This window comes from Festucalex cinctus, chromosome 6, assembly GCF_051991245.1.
Source record: "Festucalex cinctus isolate MCC-2025b chromosome 6, RoL_Fcin_1.0, whole genome shotgun sequence".
NCBI classification, from domain to species: Eukaryota; Metazoa; Chordata; class Actinopteri; order Syngnathiformes; family Syngnathidae; genus Festucalex; species Festucalex cinctus.
The window spans coordinates 21,185,114-21,207,616 of NC_135416.1; the positions used below are offsets into that span (position 1 = coordinate 21,185,114).

At 40.5% G+C, this 22,503-nt stretch overlaps 1 protein-coding gene across 2 annotated transcripts in view; it reads left to right on the forward strand.

Moving 5' to 3' along the window:
* Positions 1 to 22,503, forward strand: part of pkd1a (polycystic kidney disease 1a) — a 68,615-nt gene that overhangs the window by 31,552 nt on the left and 14,560 nt on the right. For both annotated transcript variants that reach the window (XM_077525641.1, XM_077525642.1), the window contains exons 15-36: positions 19 to 495; positions 575 to 706; positions 1,872 to 2,047; positions 2,606 to 2,736; positions 2,823 to 5,446; positions 7,337 to 7,534; positions 7,616 to 7,915; positions 8,018 to 8,460; positions 10,128 to 10,278; positions 11,644 to 11,796; positions 11,895 to 12,035; positions 12,510 to 12,831; positions 14,367 to 14,583; positions 14,885 to 15,044; positions 15,153 to 15,305; positions 15,397 to 15,541; positions 15,647 to 15,976; positions 17,868 to 17,956; positions 18,036 to 18,351; positions 20,532 to 20,709; positions 20,790 to 21,054; positions 21,141 to 21,336. In XM_077525641.1, the coding sequence (XP_077381767.1) occupies positions 19 to 495; positions 575 to 706; positions 1,872 to 2,047; positions 2,606 to 2,736; positions 2,823 to 5,446; positions 7,337 to 7,534; positions 7,616 to 7,915; positions 8,018 to 8,460; positions 10,128 to 10,278; positions 11,644 to 11,796; positions 11,895 to 12,035; positions 12,510 to 12,831; positions 14,367 to 14,583; positions 14,885 to 15,044; positions 15,153 to 15,305; positions 15,397 to 15,541; positions 15,647 to 15,976; positions 17,868 to 17,956; positions 18,036 to 18,351; positions 20,532 to 20,709; positions 20,790 to 21,054; positions 21,141 to 21,336 (7,297 nt within the window). The remainder of the gene's footprint in view (positions 1 to 18; positions 496 to 574; positions 707 to 1,871; positions 2,048 to 2,605; positions 2,737 to 2,822; positions 5,447 to 7,336; positions 7,535 to 7,615; positions 7,916 to 8,017; positions 8,461 to 10,127; positions 10,279 to 11,643; positions 11,797 to 11,894; positions 12,036 to 12,509; positions 12,832 to 14,366; positions 14,584 to 14,884; positions 15,045 to 15,152; positions 15,306 to 15,396; positions 15,542 to 15,646; positions 15,977 to 17,867; positions 17,957 to 18,035; positions 18,352 to 20,531; positions 20,710 to 20,789; positions 21,055 to 21,140; positions 21,337 to 22,503) is intronic.

Consider the following 22,503-nt stretch of genomic DNA (forward strand, 5'->3'; position numbering starts at 1 on the left):
TGGTCAACTTTATTCCAGGTGACCTCTGCTGAACCCTCATATCGAACCTCAGCATCATGCCCATTACATGTGGTTCCTCCCTTGGGTTTAACCATTTTACAGCCACCTCTCTGGAATGGCAGCCTCTACCTGCAATCCAACAACACTCGCATCCTACTGCATATCCAGTCCCGATATGCCACGAGTGTATCTCAACAAGGAACTAATCACAGTGTTACCTTTCGGCCAAACTGTCCTTCGAATTTTTTAGCCAGTCCCACACTGTGCAAGCCCAGGCCGCATTCAGGGATGGATGTCACAGAACCAAGTCAATATGCAGTACTGGATCTAAGCTTAGTGGCAGAGAAGCAAGTGGGTGCCATTCAGGTAGAGCTGCAAGCCTCTAATAATATGACAGAATCCAGCTTGACTGTGACTGTTCACCTGGAAGAACCACTAAGAGGACTGGTGGTCCAGCCCTACCCTGCTCACAGGGTGCTGATGGAGTCAGTTGTGGTGAGTTTTATATTTCGTATCTTTACTGCTACTTTGTAGTTCGTGCTAATATGGTCATCACTTCTCTTTTGTGCGTTAGAGTTACACCGCATCAGTGTTAGAAGGCTCCAATCCCACATTCAAATGGACTGTTGATGACAAGCCCTACTTTACGTATTACAACACCGTCCTCAATGTGATCTACCAGCATGCTGCCATCTACAAGCTCACAGTGAGTTTCCTTTGCATGTTCAAGGTTCACATGAATCCAATACTTGTGTTAAACTGTCCATATGCTCTCATTGGCCACAAAGTCAGCTACATTGGTATAAGTTAATCAGATCCAATACAAGGGACGTGACAACAGTCCGTTCACAGTCTATGGCTGTCTATCTTAGTGTTCATGAAGTCAACATTATATCGTTATCTATATCTGTCAATATTAGAGTTCCGACTGTCTGTCTGTCTGGCTATCTAATTTGGCAATGGTGTTGACATAATGCCCCACTAAACTCAGGACTGAAATGTCATGTTACTTCCTTGTTTATCCTCTGAGCCTCTCGTAGTTTTGAGTAGTATGTTCAAGTGTACTCTGTACTCCTACAACTCCTTTTTTTCAGCTTCACAATAACCTAATGGACGAAACGCCATTTTCTCATTTGGAGAATAGCTGCTCGCTAACTTCTGATTGCTTAGCTAACGCTAGCAATAACAACGACAACATCCAACGCTTCAAAGTATACTCACTGTCTGATGTAATTAATGTGAAGATCCTGTAAATGATCGTATTACCTTTCTATTTGTTATCCAATATCTCAAAGCAATAAAAGCATCCACATGCAGTAACTTTGTTCTTCAGCTCCACAATAACATAATTTTTCCTGCTCACTGAGCATTTAATAAAGAAGTAGCCTAAACAAATGAAGGGTGCGTATTACGGTCAAGAAATTAGGGTAAACTCATGCCCAATTGGTTTGTAAAAATAATTTCTTTATTTAAAAAAAAAAATGATTGAACAAGTTATTCATTTAAGCGTTATTCCCATACGGAGCGAGGCCTGCTGCAAATAATGATAATCTGTGAGTAATTGATGCCTTCCCTAAAAGGTTTATAATTGCTTATAACTGCTACAAGATGCCAGCAAAGGGATACTTTTGTCTAAACGAAGCCTCAATCAACTCACTTGAACATAGTTCCTTGACATCAAAATTTTACAAATGGGTGAATTTGTGAATGATGAACCATGAATATATGTGGGTGCACTATTTACATTATTCTCTTTACACGTATTGTCCGCACATGAGTTTGGCTCTGAGGATATCAGATTCCGTTCATTTTTTTTCCTGCCTACGCTGCCCTGATACATATTGTAACTGGGGCCCTGCCATCTCTTCCAGGTGACAGCTATGAACCATATCAGTAGCCTCACAGAGCATTTCAATGTTACTGTGGACCGCCTGCAGCCCATGACCAACCTCACAGTGAAGGGCGTTCCAGATGTGGTCCCTCAAGGCTCCACGCAGACACTCACTGCTTCTGTGCTCGTGGACATGTCTGTGTTGGCTACATTTCGGTATGAACAGAGAGAAAATAGAAAAGTGGATATTTTCTGATTAGATTTTTATTTAATATATGTAGCAATATGTGACCGTGACAATAGAGATATTTTTCTCTCATTTTTCCTGCTCTTCCATTTGCCTTCCTCTTTACTATTTTTTCTTCTTTCTCCCAACTTTAGATTTATAACCATGTGGTTAGAGTAGATTGCTGACTCAAATTTTCCTTCTCCTCTGCTCTTTTCCCTGTACAGTTTCTCTGGTTTCTGCCACTTTTTCCACATCTACTTTGCTCCGACTTCACATAACCACCGTCCTGACTGTGGGCTTGTCTTTCTCTTTTCCTCCCACCGCTATTACCAGTCTTGGTCCAATGAGACTTATTGAATTTCCACTCCTCCACATCCAAACTCTCCACAGCCTCGTCAGAGACAATTCCTAATTGCCAGTCAGCATTTGACCATGTGTGTGTGTGTGTGTGTGTGGATGGATATGGTCATCAAGACACACATTCATCAGTTAGTGTTTAATTTTCAAGCTCAGATTTTAATTGTTTGATATTTTCCCTGCTGCAGATGGTCTTTTGGTGATGGGGGATATAAGGAGTTTGAATTTAAGCCTCCCTATGCACCATCTCTCCTTCACTCAGACTCCCCCAATCAGGTCCTCCTAAGCAACAATATCACATATATCTACTCCCAGCCAGGTACCCCGATGTCCATCTATCAGATCGCCTTTTTTTCCATCTCTATTTTATCTTTCAATCTATTCTTTTACTTCATGTCTCTCCAGGAATATACACTGCACTGGTCTCAGTGTCCAATCGTTACGAGAACAAAAGTCAGAGCATTAACATGAGCGTCTACAGCATCCTCACTCGTGTCGAAATACAAACGGAGCCACGACTTCTCCTTGCTAGCAAATCAGCGGACTTTGAAGCTCACCCGTTGCCCTCACCGTACGGCATTCACTACGTCTGGAACTTTGGAGATGATTCTGCTCAGTCTCAAGGTCGGCGAGTGGCGCACATATACACGCACAGCGGTGCCTTTAATGCCTGCGTGTCTGTGAATAACACCATCAGCTATACCATGGCCTGCGCTGAGATGTTTGTATTTGAGGAGATAGAAGAGTTGACAGCCGAAAGCTCCTCACCTTCAGAACTTCACACTCCTACTACAGTGAAAGCTCACCTTGCAGCAGGAAATAACATCACATGGACATTCTCGATGGGCGATGGCAAGAGTTACACAACATCAGAACCGCGCGTGTCACACAGTTATGCTAAAGATGGCAACTACACAGTGAACGTGACAGCTGCAAATGCTGTGAGCTCTGGCTGGACACTCCTTATGGTGCAGGTCTACGTGTTCCAAGTTATCAGTATAGAACCTACCGGATGTGTCCAAGAAAGGACCCCCATCCACTTTGATACATGGCTGTCTGGCAATGTTTCAGCCAGCCTTTTTGAATGGAGCTTTGGAGATGGAAGCCCTAATGAGACACACCTCGGGAACCCCAAAGTCTCGCACACCTACAAGAAAAGCGGGAACTACCACCTTTCTCTTAATCTGTCTAGCGGGACCAACAAGGCCTCCAGGGCAAACTTCTTCAAATGGGTGTGCGTAGAGCCGGCCTTAACCAGAGTCAACCTGACCCTGGAGAAAACACACTATGCTGTTGGAGAAGTGATTCGGTTGCAGGTCAGAGTTGAGCCGGAGTATAGCTACAGCTATCAGTGGAACTTGGGTACAGACGACGAACCTTTGCTCAGTCAAGACTCCGAGAATGTCCTGGCAGCATATAAACATCCAGGTTACTATATGGTGACAGTAACTGTCTCCAATAACATCTCCGCAAGTAATTCTAGTGTACTAATTGAGGTTCAGATGCCCATAGGACCCATTGTTATTCGCCATAATGGCACTAAGTACAATTACCTTACACTTAGAGAACTCTATTTCTTCACAACCACACCCTCATCTCCTGATGTCACTCACACATGGAACTTTGGAGACGGGAACCTCTTTGAGGGACACAGTGTCCCCTACGCCTACAACCTCTCCGGAAACTACAACATCACACTGACGGCAGCCAACTTTGTCAGCAAGAATCACAGTATTTTACCCGTCGCTGTGCTCTCACCAATTCGTGGATTAACCGTCAATGCGAGCTTAATAAATGTTCCTCTGAACGCCTCGGTCCACTTTGAGGCTCACCTTGCGGGGGGAGATGATGTCCGGTTTTCCTGGATCTTGTGCGACCGCTGCACCTCTATTCCCGGGACCCATACCATGTTCTACACCTTCCGCTCAGTTGGCACATTCAACATTATCGTGACGGCAGAAAATGACATCGGGACGGCCCAAGCGAGTATCTTCCTGTTTGTTCAGCGTGAATTGGAGGGGCTCCAAATTTTACCCGAGGAGGAGATGGGGATAGGTGGAGACACAGGAGTGGACGGTTGTTGCTTTGCTACGAACCGTGTTCTCCACCTTCATGCGGTCTTAAAAGAAGGAACCAACATGACCTTTACTTGGAACATCATCAGTAAGGTCAATCCCAATATCTCAAGATTCAACATCAGTGGCAAGACCGTGGAGGTCAATTTCTCTGCACCGGGGCCGTGCGTTGTCACTCTTCGAGCTGCTAACCTTTTGGGCCAGCTGTCCGTCAACAGAACCGTCCACTTTTTAGAGCCAGCCGGAGGAGTGTATCTGCAGACTAGCAACAACCCTGTTGCTGTCAACGCTCATACTAATCTGTCAGTTACCACTTTGGAGGGCTCAGACCTGCAATACCGCTGGTTTGTGAATGGAAATGTCCTGCAGTGGAAAGAGCCCTGGAAGACTCACACGTTTGCAAGTCCTGGGCTATATCTGGTAACCGTGGAGGTCTTCAATGAAATTAGTTCTGAATTTGTGTCTGAGAGGGTCAGCGTCCAGGAAGTAATCTCTGATCTTGGGTTCACAGCAGTCAATGTGACTGAGCAGAGATACATAGCAACAGGGGTCCCTGTCATACTCTACGGGGAAGTGGGGAAAGGGACCAATGTGACATGGACGTGGATGCTTGATGGAACAGCAGAAACGGGACAGAACACATCGGTGGTGTTTCACGAGCCAAAGACGGCCGTTGTTACTCTGAATGCCACCAATGATATCAGTCAGCAAATGGTGTCAAAGGAGTTCTTTGTTCAGGACAAGATTCAGGGGTTGGAGTTGCGGGCGAGTAAAAAGATCGCAGTGGTCGGTGATAAGGTGGAGTTCACCATTACGATGGCAGCTGGCTCAGATGTTGACCTGATCCTCAGCATCAGCGGAGATGCCACTGTTACACCTCAACTCAATCAAACCTACGTGCACGTATTCACCAGGGTCGACACCTACATGGTCAACCTCACTGCTCACAATCAGGTACGTGCAACTCACCCAGTCATAATAGCACCATTGCCAAAATGTTTCTTTATTCTCAGTTTTCTGATCCAATGTGACGTCTTTATGTTGGAACAGATTTTTAAGCATGTCGTGCATTTAAAGCTTAACCGTCTCATGTTTTCTGCCCAAATTGATGCACTGGGTTTAGACTAGGGCTGTCAGTTGATTAACATATTTAATTGTAAGTAATATTGATTAAACACAAATTAATTGCACATTCTACATCTTTTCTAAATGTTCAATAAAATATTTTTTTCTTCAATTTTTTAACTTGCTTGTCAAATAACAGAACAGTGGACAAATATGTTTACCTAAAACGAATATCGTTGTACCTTTTAATTCATTAATAAAGTAATGTTACAGTAATTCCCTTGATACAGTAATTTATAGTAATTCAGAAAGTTATTTGAATTTAAAAAGATATACAAGTTCAAATGAGTGTAAAACATTGAGCCATCGATTTTTTATTTATTTATTTATTTATTTATTTTAGGGATTTTTCTCTGCCACTAGGTGGCATTAACCTTTTATGTTGGATGTTACAAACAGGAACAGTAGATTTTTTTTTGTTTCAAATGAAGAGCCCAATTAATCAAAACGTGTAGCAACACGTTGACTCTTGCCTATTTTGTTCATTCTAAATTACAACTAGACCCCAGTCACGACAAATATATATATTTCCATCCATCCATCCATTTTCTTGACTGCTTATTCCTCACAAGGGTCGCGGGGGAGCTGGAACCTATCCCAGCTGGCTTCGGTCACTCGGCAGGGTACACTCCAAACTAGTTGCCAGCCAATTATGATTATTATTGCTAGCTTTTGTTATTGTGATTCCATCGTACAACATTGTGCACCTTTATTTTGTTACGTATTATATGGAATTCACAATGTCATTTGTGAAACGACCCAGAAATAGCAGGACTGATGTTACACAATCTAACGGAGTTGCTGAATAAAAGACGCCCCACCTCTAAAGAGCAAGTAACAAAACGATACGAATACGATCGTCTCTTTGCTCTCAAAGGGTTCTGGAAGTGCCCATCCAGACTCCCTTTCAGAGCTGTTGCTACATTGCTTGGTGCCAACTGCTAACCTGCAGTGCAATACAATGCCGTTCGTTACAAAGAAAGTAGTTGCGTTAAGGGGACTTAAATTTAACTGTTTTTTGTATGGAGGACCAAAACTGCCAAAATTTATCATATCATAAAAATTACATTTGTATTTAATTTTTGAAATATATCTTTTTATATCCATTTTATGTTTTAAATTAATTTATTTTAATTTATATCCATTTTTTATTTTCACGTTTATTTATTTATTTAGTCATTTATTTTGTTATTTATTTACTCATTCATTTTTAATTTTGGCAATTTTTAGTTTTGGTCCGTACTGCCAAGTCGATAAATGACTAAATAAATAAATATATAAACAAATGAATGACTAAATAAATAAATAAATGACTATATATCCAAAAAAACATATATAAATGGAATATATATATATATATATATATATATATATTTATATATTTATATATTTAATTTTTTAATTATATATTTTTTATGTTTTTATTTTCACTTTTAGTAATTAATTTTTTATGTGTGTGTGTGGGGGGGGGGGTGTATATATATATATAATTTATTTTTGTATTTTTTTATTTTTTTATTTATATTTATTTGGCATATGACTTTCAATTTATATTTTTTATGTCCGTTTTTATGTTCACTTTTAGTCAGTATATATTTATTTAGTTATTTATTTAGTCATGTATTTATTTTGAGTTTTGGTCCTCCATACTGTATTGTACTTGAACTGAATTAATTATTGAATTAAATTATGTGTATGTGATGTTTTGTACCAACCCAGGTAAGTTTCAAAAGGCGACACCTCCAGGTTGAGGTGATGGAGCAAGTACGTGGACTGTCTATCCAAGAAAGCTGCGCAGCCATCCCCGTTGGCGTGAAGAGATCATTTGCTGCCAGCATCACGACGGGTAAACCTGTCCGTTTTCTCTGGACTTTTGACCTGCACCACCTCCACAAGACATCACTTATTGGCAAAGAGGTAATATTACATCATAATGTTTCATCTAAACAGTCCACGTCTTGAGGGTGACTTTTCTCACTGTGCCATCCCACAAACCAGGTGTCCTACATGCCAGAAGAAGCAGGTTTATTGACCATTTACCTGAAGGCTTTCAATGCATTGCATGCTCAGAACATCACCAAGCACATCCTTGTGCAGAACCTGCTGATAGACGCCATCCTATATGCAACACCTCAGGACACTTTGATCAATAAAACTGTCACACTGGTGGCTTCTGTCACGCCCAGATCCAATCATCTTGAGTGCTTTTGGGACTTTAATGATAGCTCTACTCCAGTTCACACCAACACCACAACCGTGGGCCATGAGTACAAGAACCCAGGAAACTACATGGTCCAAGTATGTTTAATTAATAAATGACAGTGTCATGCATAGCTCTTGATGACTGTTTAGGGTTTGCTTGGTATTTATACTCACCAGGTATTTTTACTCTCCTGCCAGGTGAACTGTAGTAACCTGGTGAGTTGGGTGTTAGCCCAGGTTGAAGTAAACATCAGCGTCCTGGAGTGTGAGGAACCAGATGTACAAGTGATTCAAGCTCCACGTCTGGCCATCTGGAGATCTCAGCCCACTTTTGTTGAGGCCACTGTGGACCTGAAAGGCTGTATTCTATATGGAGCGCAGTACTTGTGGCAAGTAGTCACAACGCCATCCTGTGATCATAGTGACCACCATCTTCCCTCTGGAGTCTTGGCTGATCCGCTTCAGCAATCCTCGAATACAGAAATCCCCCTCCCAGTGGAGGTGGATGTGCGGCGGCTCCAACTGTCGTTGCCCAAGATGGCTCTGGCTACAGGGAACTACACTTTGGTGTTTTCTCTGTCATATGAAGGCGTACCGTTGAGGAAAGCAGCCTGTCTGCAACTTAGCGTCATGGCCGCAAGGTCAGTGAAAACACGTTTTATAGCACTTCTTGTTTCATTGATTATCAATCATGTGTGGGTCGTATCAAAATATCAAATTAAATCAAACTTTATTTATATAGCACCTTTCATAAATTAAAATGAAACTTGAGGTGCTGAACAATTAAAACATCCATAATGTGATAAAAAAGAAAAAAAATATCCCCATGATGTACCCACAAACACACACGCAAACCACAACATGGCGGGGCACAGAAGAACCCTGTGAGGAAAGGCACCCAGGTGAAGTTCGTCCACACTGAGAGTGATGATGGCTAACCACCATCGGGAGGAATGCCAACCCAGAGACCGACGGCCCAGATTGACCGCAGCCCGCTCCAAATATAAGAGGAATTTCGGAAATTATACTGTATATTGTCACATTGAAATGCTTTTTGATCAACTACAAAGATTTTGCACAAGAAACAATGTTTTAGAATAAAATTTCATACAAACGTATGTACAAAATTCACACAAAAAAATGCGGGATTTGATGTGATTTCAGGTTGCATTTCAAGGCCAATACTGATATCGATTATTAATAGCGAAGGAGGCCGATATCTGATATTTGGAGCCAATATTCATTTTCAGTAAAAGGGAAACAAATAAAAGAATAAAGTAAATAAATAAATACAAATTCCAGTTCTTAACTTGATTTTATTGAACAACTTTTCAGATTTGCAAGATATTCCATTTTTTTTTATTCTTTAATTAGAAAATAAAAATGTTTTTTTTTAATTTTAACAAAAAGTTCAGGGAGTTCCCAGGGTCATCAGCATGTTTTTAAAACCTTAAATGAAAACTTAAATAAACAGCTCCGTATTAATTTCTCCAATAAATAAATATCTGCAATGTTCTTTTTTTTTTTACTTATCTTTGTTAGAATTTCAACCAATAACAAAAGGTGCAGAGAGTCCCCAGGGGTCAGCAGCATCTCTTAAAGTTAACTGAAAATTTTGCTCCCTGAGGTTAACACAGTTTTAACTAGATCTTTTATCGGCCGTCAAGTCTGATACTGCCCGACCAATAATTGGTCTATTCCTAATTTTGATGCCCTAACTCAAAAATTAAAGGCTCAATTCAATCTTTTAATAAGCGTTTTTGTAAATGTTGACAATGTATTGACAACATACAGGATTTGTTTTACTTACATGTATTTCAGAACTGTGGAAACCCTCACCATCTACAACACTAAACGAAAGAAAGTCTGTTGTGCTTACAAATAGTTGGCTTTACAGAGAAAACCATGGTTCAAATCATACAATTTTGTTTTTTATTTATTTATTTTTTTATTTTTTTATTTTTTTATTTATTTTATTTGCTCTGAAATATCACAATTAATTTAGCATAAAGAGGAAAAAAGGGTACAGAATCGGTGATACTCAGATGGGAATCGGGCCCCTTTAAAATGTGGATAAAAATATCTGTCAATGTTAGTGCAATAAATATACACAGTTTGGATGTTCCCCACCAACTAAACCGGACAATATTTGATACTTGTAAAAATAAATCAAATGAACCTTTTCTAAGAAAATGTATGTGCTGACAATCAGTCACCCGATTAAAACTGAGCAAAACCATAACTTATGGAAAAGCTGTAGAAAGCATGCAGTGTGATGTCAGATGTATCTCCTGCTGTTCTCTCACAGGCTAATGCCCATCATAGAGGGTGGCGACTACAGGGTGTGGTCGAGGACTCAGGACCTCCAGCTCAGTGCAGAGCAGTCCTACGATCCCAACATGGACCCTGAGAGCCAGTCACTACTCCACTACCGTTGGGATTGCCTAAACACATCAAAGGTGAGATTATGAATGGAATATTTCTAGGGATGCTTGATCGATAACTGTGACAAAATAGCACAGTTATTGCGGTCATTGGCATGTCCACCCTCAAATGCTGTGTCATAAACATTGATGCATTCAATATGTCTGTTAGCATCCTGAGCCTGCCATTTCGTCTACGCAAATCAACTGCCTTATTTGCATTAATATGTACCTATTAACCCATTCAAACCCCAAAACGGATAAATACGTTTTTTAATACTTTGTCCTTCACTACCAATAACGTACCAAAACGTGTTTTTTTGTTTTTTTTTAATGTTTCATGCATGAGACTTTGATGCAGCTTCTGACCTGAAGAGGTCGATGGTAGTTATTACAAAAAAAGGCCAGCAGGTGGCAGCAGAGTATAAGAGATCAGCCAGGACCATGTTGTAACAAGCTGTTTTTGCCGGTGTTTTCAACAGGTTTGCGAATAATGATGAAACTTAGCTGTATTCTAATGCTAATTGCTGCAAAATGGAAACAGATACAAATATACTTTTTTTTTTGTTTTTTTGTTTAAACTGATGAAAGAAGAGACTCTAGTCTTTCTCTTGGTAGTTTCCATGTTTTTATAGCAATAGAACAGAATCTTCTGTGGGCCTTGCAAAATCAGTCAAAATCCAGTTGCTTCAGTCAAAATAGCTGGGAGTGAATGAGTTAATGTTCCTTAGAGCTTTTAAACTGGGCTTGTTCACCGTCTTTCCTCAAATCAGCACTCGAAATTGCACATCTAAGCATTCTTTTGAAAATTGATTTATGTTGCACACTGAAGCAATGACGTATGTGCTCCACTATATTGTGTAACGTCAACATTGTGACTTTTTTTTTTTTTTTTTTTTGTTCTTAACTTTTCTGCACATTTGGCTTTAACCTAATGGAACGAGAGTTTCATGGGGGGGAAAAAAAAGAACAGTAAATTTATAAGATGTTCTGTCGTTTGGTATTAATTTACAACTGTGGAAAAGTTACATAATTGGTCATCTGGTTCTGAGCATTGAATGAAGTGAAGAGGGATTTACAATTCAGAACACATTGCAATATTTTGTCTTTTTATGTAGTGAGTGTGAATTCAGTTAGTGTTTTTCACACGCAACACTTTTTTCACTTAGTTGGCTTTATTGTAATATAAAAAAACAAAAAAAAAACAGGAGAATGGGTGTGTCAAGCATGTGCGTGTGCTTCCAGCCTGACAATTAGAAGACTTGCATAATAAGTCAAGCCTATTGAAGTACTGAATCCTTCTCATTCCAACACATCCATTAATTTCTTGTAATGCATACAAACATTGTGTCAATTTTTTTAAACACTGAATTCATTTTCCACCCTAATCTCTTACTGCAGGGTCCAGAACATTGCTCCAGCCTGAACTTCGGCTTGGGTTTAAGCGGTCCTGTACTGGGAATATCTGGATCTGAGTTAGAGGCAGATGTTAAATACACTTTCAAACTGTCAATCAGCAAAGATGGCATGACACCAGAGTCCACAACACAAACTGTGAGTGTGCACCTTGTACAAATACTTCCTTCTAAAAAGCAAGTAAAATGTTCCAATATATCTCACAAACGTGTCTGTGTGTGTATGTGCGGTGACAGGTGCTGGTCCAGAGTGGACACATCCCCATGGTGTATCTGGAGTGTGTGTCCTGCAGGGCTCAGTCCATCTACGAAGTCAGTCAGAACTCATATGTCTACCTCCGAGGAACCTGTACTAACTGCCAGGGCTTTCACCGCGGGGTAAAAAAAACAAAACAAAACACAAGCCACACTGGGACACACACACTATCACAACCCCAATATGGTTGCCTCATGAGATGAGGTCATTGCTACACACAGACAACAGTGAGGTCATTATTTCCAGCGTCTTCCTCCTCCTCTTTCTACATCTTCTCTGTTCTCGAGTATTCCACCGTTTCTGGTGCAGGTATTAGTGATTGGGTGTGAGGCTGAGATCATATAAGTAGAACCAGAGAGAATAAGTTCTATCCTTATTAAAAGTGGAAACCAATCGGAAAGGACAAAATATGTGCTGAGTCACTTGTGCTCAAGTGTATTTAGCAGCTGGAAGTGCTTATGTGGCTTAGCTGAACTCACAACTTATTGTCTCAGGCGGGCATATAATCAAAATTGTAACAATGGAAATGCAGTTTAATCCAGTGTGACGTTCCAACCTGAAGAGCACAACTTATTTTTTTTTTAAATCTTTTTCAGAGATGGACTGCCATTACGCTACAGAACGAGACTCTGATCCTGGACTCGTCCTCGACCACAACAGGAAAGGACTGTATGAACCTGGTGCTGCGGCAGGGTGTCCTTCGCCATGGAGACTCGTATATTTTCACCCTGCACGTAACTGATGACACGCTGGATGGTGAGGGTGCTGCTTCCATCACGTTGCACCACAACATGCCCCCGGCTGGTGGGGAGTGTCACCTGAGAGCAGGAGGGGAGGCAGGGGGAGACAATGGTGAAGCAGACGGTGGAGGTTGGACCATTCGAACGCTACTGGACAGAGTACACTTCAACTGCTCAGGTAAATACTTTACATACATTTATCATGTTACACGATGAAAATAACTGGGTCAAAAGAGGACCAACACAGCTTTTGGGTTATTAATTTAACTCCCCTCAAAAAAATGGGTCAAGTAAATAACCCACAACACAACCCAAAACATTGGTTGTGTTACCCACCAAAAAAATAAATAAAATAAAAATTGTTGTTTAGATTTATTTTATTTTTTTTTCAATACAAAAACATTGGGATTTAATCGTTTGGCCCAACTTTCTGGGTTAAATAAATAACTAAATTTGAGTTATGCGTTTAATAAATAACCCCAAAAGTTGGGTTATTTCGCATTTGTGTTAAATAAATAACCCAAAAAGTTGCATTACTTAACTTTTTGGGTGAAATAAATAACCCAAAAAGTTATGTTATTTAACTCTTGATCATATAAATAACACAAACATTTATTTTTTAAGTTAAAAAAAATAAAACAGTTGGGTAATATTACTGTGGGTCAAATAAATAACCCAAAAAAGTTGGGCTATTTTTGTTGTTAAATAATAATAATAAAAAATAATTATTTAACTCTGGATCAAATAAATAACCCAAAAGGTTGGGTTACTTTTGTTGTTAAATAAAAAAAAAAAAAAAAAAAGTTGGGTTATTTTACTCTGACTCATATAAATAACCCAAAAACTTTGGGTATTTTTGTTGTTAAATAAAAAAATGGGTTATTTAACTCTGGGCCAAATAATAACATAAAAAGTCGGGTTATTTTTGTTGTTAAATACAAAAAAAAAAAAAAAAAAAAAAAGTTGGGTTATTTTACTTTGACTCAAATAAATAACCCCAAAACTTTGGCTATTTTTGTTGTTAAATAAAAAAAATGGGTTATCTAAATCTGGGTCAAATGATAACCTAAAAAGTTGGGTTATTTTTGTTGTTAAATTAAAAAAAAATAAAAAAATATTTAACTCTGGGTCAAATAATAACCTAAAAAGTTGGGTTATTTTTGTTGTTATATCATTAAATAAAAAAAAAAAAAAGAGTTCCGTTATTTAACTTTGGGTCAAATCAAAAACCCAAAAAGTTGGGCTATTTTTGTGTCAAATGAGTAACCCAAATTAGTTCATAGTCTTTCATTCTTGATATCATGTTCCCACCTGCGGCACGGTGAATGAGTGGTTAGCATGTCCGCCTCCCAGTTCTGAGGACTCGGGTTCGAGTCCAAGCTCTGGCCTTCCTGGGTGGAGTTTGCATGTTCTCCACGTGCCCGTGTGGGTCTTCTCCGGGTACTCCGGTCTCCTCCCACATTCCAAAGACATGCATGGCAGATTAATTGGGCGCTCCGAATTGTCCCTAGGTGTGCTCGTGAGTGTGGATGGTTGTTCGTCTCTGTGTGCCCTGCGATTGGCTGGCAACCAGTCCAGGGTGTCCCCCGCCTACTTTCCAGAGCCAGCTGAGATAGGCGCCAACAGCCCCCGCGACCCTTGTGAGGAATAAGCGGTCAAGAAAATGGATGGATGGAGGTTCCCACCTCTCACCCCTTTCCTTCCTCCCTCCAGGTTACAGTGATCGGGGCATCTCAGAGACACCTTTACTCTACAGTTTGTTGGTGACGCGCTGCAAGGAAGACTACTGTGAGGAGTTCTGTGTGTATAAAGGCAGCAGTCCAGAGCATTCGGCCTTCCTTCCCCCAGGCTTCAGCTCGGCTCGACACCGCGTAGCTGTCTCTATCACCGTGGAGGACCTTCAGGGAGCAACAATCACTGCACTCAACAAGTAACTAAGTCCATTTGGGGTTGAGAATACTCACATTAAATTGTCTTTTTAAGTCTCCTTAGGTATAACTGATTTTTTTCATAGTGGTTAATTTCATAGATAGATATAATATAGAGGGAGTCTTTTAAGTAAGGCTGATTTACTAAAATCCCAAATAGCAGGCTCTAAATTGAAAGATTCACCTTAGGTTGCTCTAATTTTCAACTAGGAAAATTTGGGAGCGCAGAGCTGCACAAGTTTCACGAAGGTCACAACTAACAAAACCAAACCACTGTTTTAATGACTTTGTGTTTGTGCACAGGTCAATTGAAGTGGTACTGCCGGATCCACCAGCTGTGTACAGTAGCCTTCCTCACTGGCTGGCTGAGCTGACTGACAGCAGACTTAAACAGCTCTTGGAGCAAGGAGACTCCCAGAGGGTCAGGGAGCTATCGTTGGCTCTTATTACTGTTCTGAATGAGGTAGGCGGGGCCTCGACATCAAAACTTGACTGTGTGCCACTTTTTTGTACTGTCATTGCTATACAGGAAACAATACCGGCACTAATTCCTATTTGTTTGTGCTAACAGTACGAGCAGAGCAGGGAGTCAACTCGGGTGTCTCAAGCGGAGCGGGATTACAGAGTCAGAGTCCGCAGCAACATTACCAAGGCGCTGACTGCGTTGGATCTCAACACTGTAAATGACATCCAGCAAACCTCCGCTGCGCTGGCCCAGTGTACAGTGAGTATGATGTTTTATATGGAGACGGTGAGAATGTAACAGCCTGAAAAGCGTAGAAGAGTTAGTCGTCGTTTGCGATGTGTGTTTTTAGGCAGTGAGTCGGGAATTCATCTGCGAGGAGTGTCAGAACAGCACACTCAACAAACTTGAGTCCATGTTAGAGATTCTGCAAAATGACACCAAACAGGGAACGGTGACTCCAACTGAGATAGCTGACAACATCCTGAACATCATGGGTAATACAATAATGGGATTATGTCTAAATACAAATTCATTTCAATGATAATTTATCAGTATATGACAACCATATTTTTGAAAACCTCTCACATCGATTCCAAAAGGTGATCTGATCCATCAAGTCAGCCAGTCAGCGTCTTACTTCCAACCTCCCTACGTGGATTCCACATCAGTCTTCGCTACGTCTCCGTTGACCTCGTCTGGTGCATACCACGGAGGCATCCAGTTGGACCCCTCCCCTTCCACCCTAGAGCCGCACCCACTGCGGGTGGCGGCCAAAGCCTACAGCCTGTCCTCGGTCCTCATGCTCATTCTGATGCACGGCCGCGTCCTGAACGAGGAGCCGCTTGTGCTCAGGGGATCGGAGATTGCTGCCACGGGGAAACTGGCGGACCCCCAGAGCCTGCTCTGTTACCATGGCAACAGCAGTCCAGGTGTGGGCCTGTTTATTCAGTGTGGGCCAGGGTTATAGTTTTGAAATGTTCATTTTAGTTAGTTTTTATTTCGTTTCGAGTTTTGTTTTTTCAATTTAGTTAGTTTTCACTTTTCAGGGTGGTTCTGTTAGTTTTTATGAGTTATTTAAAAAATGCTTAAAGGCGCTGTCTGCCAGTTTCACTTTGGAAAAGGCACTTTTTAAATACAGGATTTAAACAAGCAAACTACTTCTCGATTTACAGATCAGGGCTTGTCTTCATTTCTGTTGGTGAGTTTGTCCTTAAACCCGCACACCCCCAGCCTGTATTTTACCATTTTGTGTTTGTTTTGTAAACAGCGGGACGTTTCAGTGGAAAGACAGTGTTTACAACCCTCCAGCCAATCGCAGAGCGGTGAGGTGGCGTGTCGCAAACGGGGCCGGGCGAACGTTTCAGCTGCGTGACGTCCCTCCCGCGGCAATTTGAAAGCACGCACGGATTTATTTTTTTTTTCACTCACTCACTCACTCACAGAAGCTTACGTGTATGAATGAGTGAGTGAAGAAAAAAAAATCCGTGCGTGCTTTCAAATTGCCGTGGGGGGGACGTCACGCAGCTGACACGTTCGCCCGGCCCCGTTTGCGACCCCCCCGCTCTGCGATTGGCTAGAGGGTTGTAAATACGGTTTTCCCACAGAAATGTCCCGCTGTTTACAAAACAAACACAAAATGGCAAAATACAGGCTGGGGAGGTGGGGGTTTAGGACGAAATTACCACAAAAGATGAACAAAAACATAGATGTGTCGACTGAGAGAAAGTTAAAGTGTGTACATCATGTATTTAAAAAGTGCATTTTCCTGAGTGAATCCAGCAGACAGCCCCTTTAATTTTAGTTTATTTTAGCTAGTTTCAGTACTTTTTTTGATTTTGTTTGTTCAAGTGTATTACTTGTGCGCAATATTTAACTCATTTGCTTCCAAAAACGTATAAATACGTTCTATTTTAAATGTTTTGTGTCCCAAAGACGTATTTATAAGTTTTTATGTTTTTGTTTTTGTTTTGTTTTTATGCAAGAGCATAAAAAACTAAAAAAGAATGGTTGAAGAAATGGTAGTTATTACACAAATAGCCTGCAGGTGGCAGCAGAGTATGAGATCAACCAGGGCCATGTTGAAAAAAAGCTCAATTACTGTGCTCACAATTCTAAATAGATTTGTGAATAATGATGAAACTTAGCTAAAATCTAATGCTAATAGCTGCAAAATGAAAACAGATAGAAATATACTTTTTTTTTCCTGATGACAGAAGAGACTTTAATCTTTCTTTTGGTAGGTTCCATGTTTTTATAGCAATAGAACACAATATTCTGTGGGCCTTGCAAAATGCAGTAAAACATCCGGGAGCGATGGGGGTTTCGTCAGTGAAAATGGCTGAGAGTGAATGAGTAATGGTAATAAATACCATGGTAAAATGAAAAAAGCAACACATTTATTACCTAACGTTGCATTTTGGCTGAGTGAAATGAAAAAGCAATCGAGCAGAGCCATTGCAACCAAAAGTCAAGCACGCCAAATTGTCGCCTCAGAGCGACGTCATCTGAAGGTGCTTTTCTGTTGGCTGCTGCTAGATGACATCATTTCTGTGTGACACGTGTTCAAACATCTTTTTTCCGGTTGATATAAAAATAAATATAGTTAAAATGACATTTAAAATCATTCAATCATGTATCAGTTAGGTTTTTTTTAAGCATTTTTATTTTATTTAGTTAATGAAATTGCTTTTTGAATTTTACGATTAGTTTTTTCTTTAGTTTTCGTGAACTAAAATAACCTTTTTTTACAGTCTCACAATGGTTGCAAATTATATGGACTGTCAGGCTCAATGTGTCAATCTCAATCTCGTCTGTCTTCAGAGTGCCAGCGGTTCTCCATCCCCAGGGCCTTCAACAGCAGTCTTGGCAGAGCAGCTGCAGGCAACAGTGTCATGCAGTTACTCTTCCAGGTAAGTACAGTCATTATGAACTCTGCAATTTTCTATAATTGTCATTTGTCCTTACATGAACCCTTTTTTTTCTCCCCAGTTGGAGTCTAACCCCTTCCCCTTCAACTATGTAGCCAACTACACCGTCTCCACAGAGGTGGCATCCATGGAGTTCCGCACTGAAAACGGCACCCAGATTCCCATCTCCGGACTGGATGACAGCCTCGCCATCACCGTCGCCATTAACAATGGCACCGGCGGAGAGCTCGGCGCGGAGGCCTCAGGTGCCGGCGGCGTGCCCGCGGCCGGCGCCGTGAACATCAGCCAGTGTGGCTCTGTCATCGTCAGGGTGGTCACGGGGAACAACAACCGACAGGCTGGACTGTTTGTTCAGCTCAACTTCACCTCTCTGGAAGGTCAGTGCTCAGTTTGATATATTTGAACTGCGAGGAAGCAGGTAGTGTAGTATGTAGTGTACATTTGCCTGACTTTGGTGCTGGCAGAATGGGTTCAGTTCACTCTCAATGACAGTAAATACATAATAAGGGATATAGAAACTGCATAGTAATGTTTTACTCTAAACGGAGTCTATTTGCTTCCAATCTAAGCAAAGTAAAATGAACACTTGGAGGAGTAAAATATTCAGTCAATTTTATTCAAAGTATTTTTTGTGTGTACGAGAGAATTTTCCTATCCCATGAAAAAACCTATTAAAGATTTTTCACTCGGAAATTCTAAGTACATTTTGCAAGGAGACATTTTGACTAAATTTTACTAGTATTTTTTTTTTTCTTCACTCAAAGGTTGAGGAACAAACCCACAACTTCAGGTTGGGAGACAACCAATCTACTCCCTGAGCCATTCCGCTCCTATTGTCGCTCCCAGCTGGAATTTTCATACCTGCAAGATACCTCCTTTTGGGTATTAGCAAACAGTCGGAGTGGCATAACTCAGGTGGTAGAGTGGCAGACTCCCAAGCTGAAGGTTGTTTGTTCCTCAACCCTTGTGCACTCTAAAAAGAGAATTGTTGAACCAACGTAAGACTAAAAAGAGAATTGTCACTAACTTAATTGAATTGCTTCAATTGGTAACACACAATTGAATTAAGTTAATCCTAAAATAATATATTAAGTTTAATTAATTATGAGTTAATTAAGTTTAATTAATTATGAGTTCTTTTAACATAATATATTCAATTGAGTAAATCCAAAATTAATATATGAAGTTTAATTAATTATGAGTTAATTAATTATGATTTGGGTGGCACGGTGATCAGTGGTTAGCACGTCCGCCTCCCAGTTCTGAGGTCTCTGGTTCGAGTCCAGATGGAGTTTGCATGTTCTCCCCGTGCCTGCGTGGGTACTCCGGTCTCCTCCCACATTCCAAAGACATGCATGGCAGGTTAATTGGATGGATGGATAATTACGAGTTCATTAATATTAATATATTGAATTAAGTAAATCCAAAGTTAATATATTAAGTTTAAATTGTGACAGCTAAAGCTGTTTGAAAGCACTATATAAATAAAGATGGCTTGACTTAATTGAGTTCATTAAGTTGAATTAATTATGAGTTCATTAGACTTGATATATTAACTTTGGATTAGTTTAATTCAATCTTGTGTTATCTAAAATTTACTTAGAATTTCTGAGTGAAAACACTTTAGGGCAGGGGTGTCAAACATACGGTCCGCTGGCTGGATTAGGCCCGCAAATGGGTTTAATCCGGCCTGCGAGATTTAAAAAAAAAAAAAAAAAAAAAAAAAAAAAAGTTGTAATGTTGGACTAATTAATTAGCCGGCCACAATCAAAACATATACATTTGTAATTTCACAAGCAATCCTCAGATGAGCAATGCAACTTGTACGGAGAATCGTCGTCCTGGATGTCATTATTTTACACACAACTTAAACTACGGTTTGTTTAATAATTATTGTTAATTTTTTGTAACCATACACCGACATAAACGTGTTAAATATGACAAATTCAATTACTGGTAACACAAATAGATATGACAAGGATTAACGTCCTTATAACATAATTAACTGCGCCATGCAATGCATTCTGGGAACAATATATATGCAAAACAGTTCGATTTAACACGTCCGGAACGTATACCGGCAAAGTGTTGCCGCGTTTCATTTGCATTGGTGTTATTTTTCGGAACAATATGATTACAGTAGAGCTCCGTAATTTAAGGCTGGTCCACAAAAATCTGGGTAGAAATGACGGCAATTGTTTTTAAGTTATATACGGTTATTTTACCGATGTGGCCCACTTGATAATGTATTTTCCTCCATGCGGCCCCTGAGCTAACACGAGTTTGACAACCCTGCTTTAGGCCAATTCTCTCGTACACTGTAAAAATACTTTGAGTAAAATTTACTCAGAATATTTTACTCTCTTCGAAGTGTACATTTTACTCTGTTTAGAGTGGGACCAAATTTTAGAGTAAAATGTACTCAACAAAATTTACTGTGTGGATGAACGGCGGGACAATGCGAAGTACAACATTCAAATTTTGGTTAAAAAAGGGGGGGGGGGGCAAAATATATATATATTTGTATTAATTTTAATTACTGTATCACTTTGCACAGATACAGGAGGCAGAACTGAGAGCAATGAAGATCCCGAGGAGCCATATATCGAAGCCTACCTTCATTCCCATGAACAGCCGAATGAATTCAACTGCACTGACAGAAAGCGTATCACGCTTAATATGACCCGAATACAAGGCCTTGATCATCGGAAGTACACCTTCTTCCTATCACCTGAGTAAGACCCCTCATTACAGATGCGTGATAAACATGCTTGTAAAATATGATCACAATGCATTTCTGCTGTCGGTTCCACAGGACGTATGACACCACACTTGACTACTTCATCAACGTGAGCGCGCCCTGCAGCCCCACCTCCAAGTCTGCCGGGGTTCATCTGGAGGTGGGGCTGTTTGCATCGCTGTGCCAGTACTTCAGCGAGAGCGAGAAGCAGTGGCGAACGGACGGCATGGTTCCCCTGGCAGAAACCAACGCCAGCAGAGCCGTTTGCCGCACCAGACATCTCACCGCCTTTGCCGCAGGCCTCTTCGTGCCACCTCATGCAGTCAGCTTTACAGTACCAGTCAGTACTAGAAGCAACAAATATAAACAAAACATACTCTGTGATGTTCAGTAAGATCAACATGTAACGTTGTTCCTGTTTTTCAGTTGCGTTCTGGCCCACCAAGCTTGGTGGTGTTGCTGGTGTGCGTGCTGGGCTTGCTCAGCTATGTTGTTGCTGCTGCCATCTTGCACAAGTTAGACCAGCTGGATTTGCGCCAGGCTGGTGTGGTTCCGCTCTGTGGCACTGATGGACTCTTCAAATATGAGGTTCAAGTCAAAACTGGGTGGAGCCACGGTGCAGGTAAGCTTTGAATGAAGTACATAACAGTGTTCCCACCTATATCAAGTTTTTTTTTAAATGGAAGTCCACCTGAAACATTTCTTGACAATATGTGACCTCACGAGTCTAAACATGACATTTGGATTAATATTACATTTGTGGAATATGAGTTATGAGGCAAAATCCCGACGTTTTTATCCATCTTACGGGTCGGCCATTTTGCTATTTGCTGTCGACTGAAGATGACATCACAGTTGCTCAATCGACCAATCACAGTTAACTTTTTTTCTGAAGCTGAGCTGTGATTGCTTGTTACCTGAGCAACTGTGATGTCATTTTCACTTGAGCAAGTGGCAAAATGGCCGCCTTCTTATATTGATAAAAACTGGTGGATTTTGCTGCTTAACTCATATTCCACTAATGCAATATTAACCAAAATACCGTATTTAGACTAGTGCGGCTGCATAGAAGATATTGTTGTCAAGAAAATTATTTGGAGTTGACTTCCCCTTTAAGTGGTCGTTTTTTATGGGTTTTTACTTACTTTACTTAAGGTAATGCCCTCAGATGTGGGGAAAGGAGAGCCACAGCCATGGATACACATTTTAGGCATTTACTGAATGCCAGGAGAAACTTTACACATACACAAAATCTTGCTAAATCTGTTAGTGGGCAAACTTGAGTCTTGAGTTAAGAGCATGGTCATGAAACAAATTCAACTTGTAACTCAAGCTCACTGTATTAAAATTAGTGAAAAAAGAGGGGGGAAAACAAAAATATGACATCACATTTATCCTGATAAAAAGCAGGCCTTTTAATTTTTTTCATACAGCCAATCAGTAGGGTACGGCAAGGCCATCCATGGGTAAACCTGGAACCTAAAGACCTTTTCACACTTCTCTTAGCAACACACAGCGAACCCATTCATTGTGTATACATGATAATTCATACCTATATGAGTACAGTGTTCCCTCGTTTTCCGCTGGGGTTAGGTTCCAAAAAATACCCGCAATAAATGAAATCCGCGAAGTAGTTAGCTTTATGTTTTACAATTCTTATAAATGTTTTAAGGCTCTAAAATCCCCGACCGCACAATTTAGACACTTTTCTCATTGATGCATTTACATGTTCTCACATTTCTCTCTTGTTCAAACATTGATAACGTTCAAACCTTCATAAATTTTATAA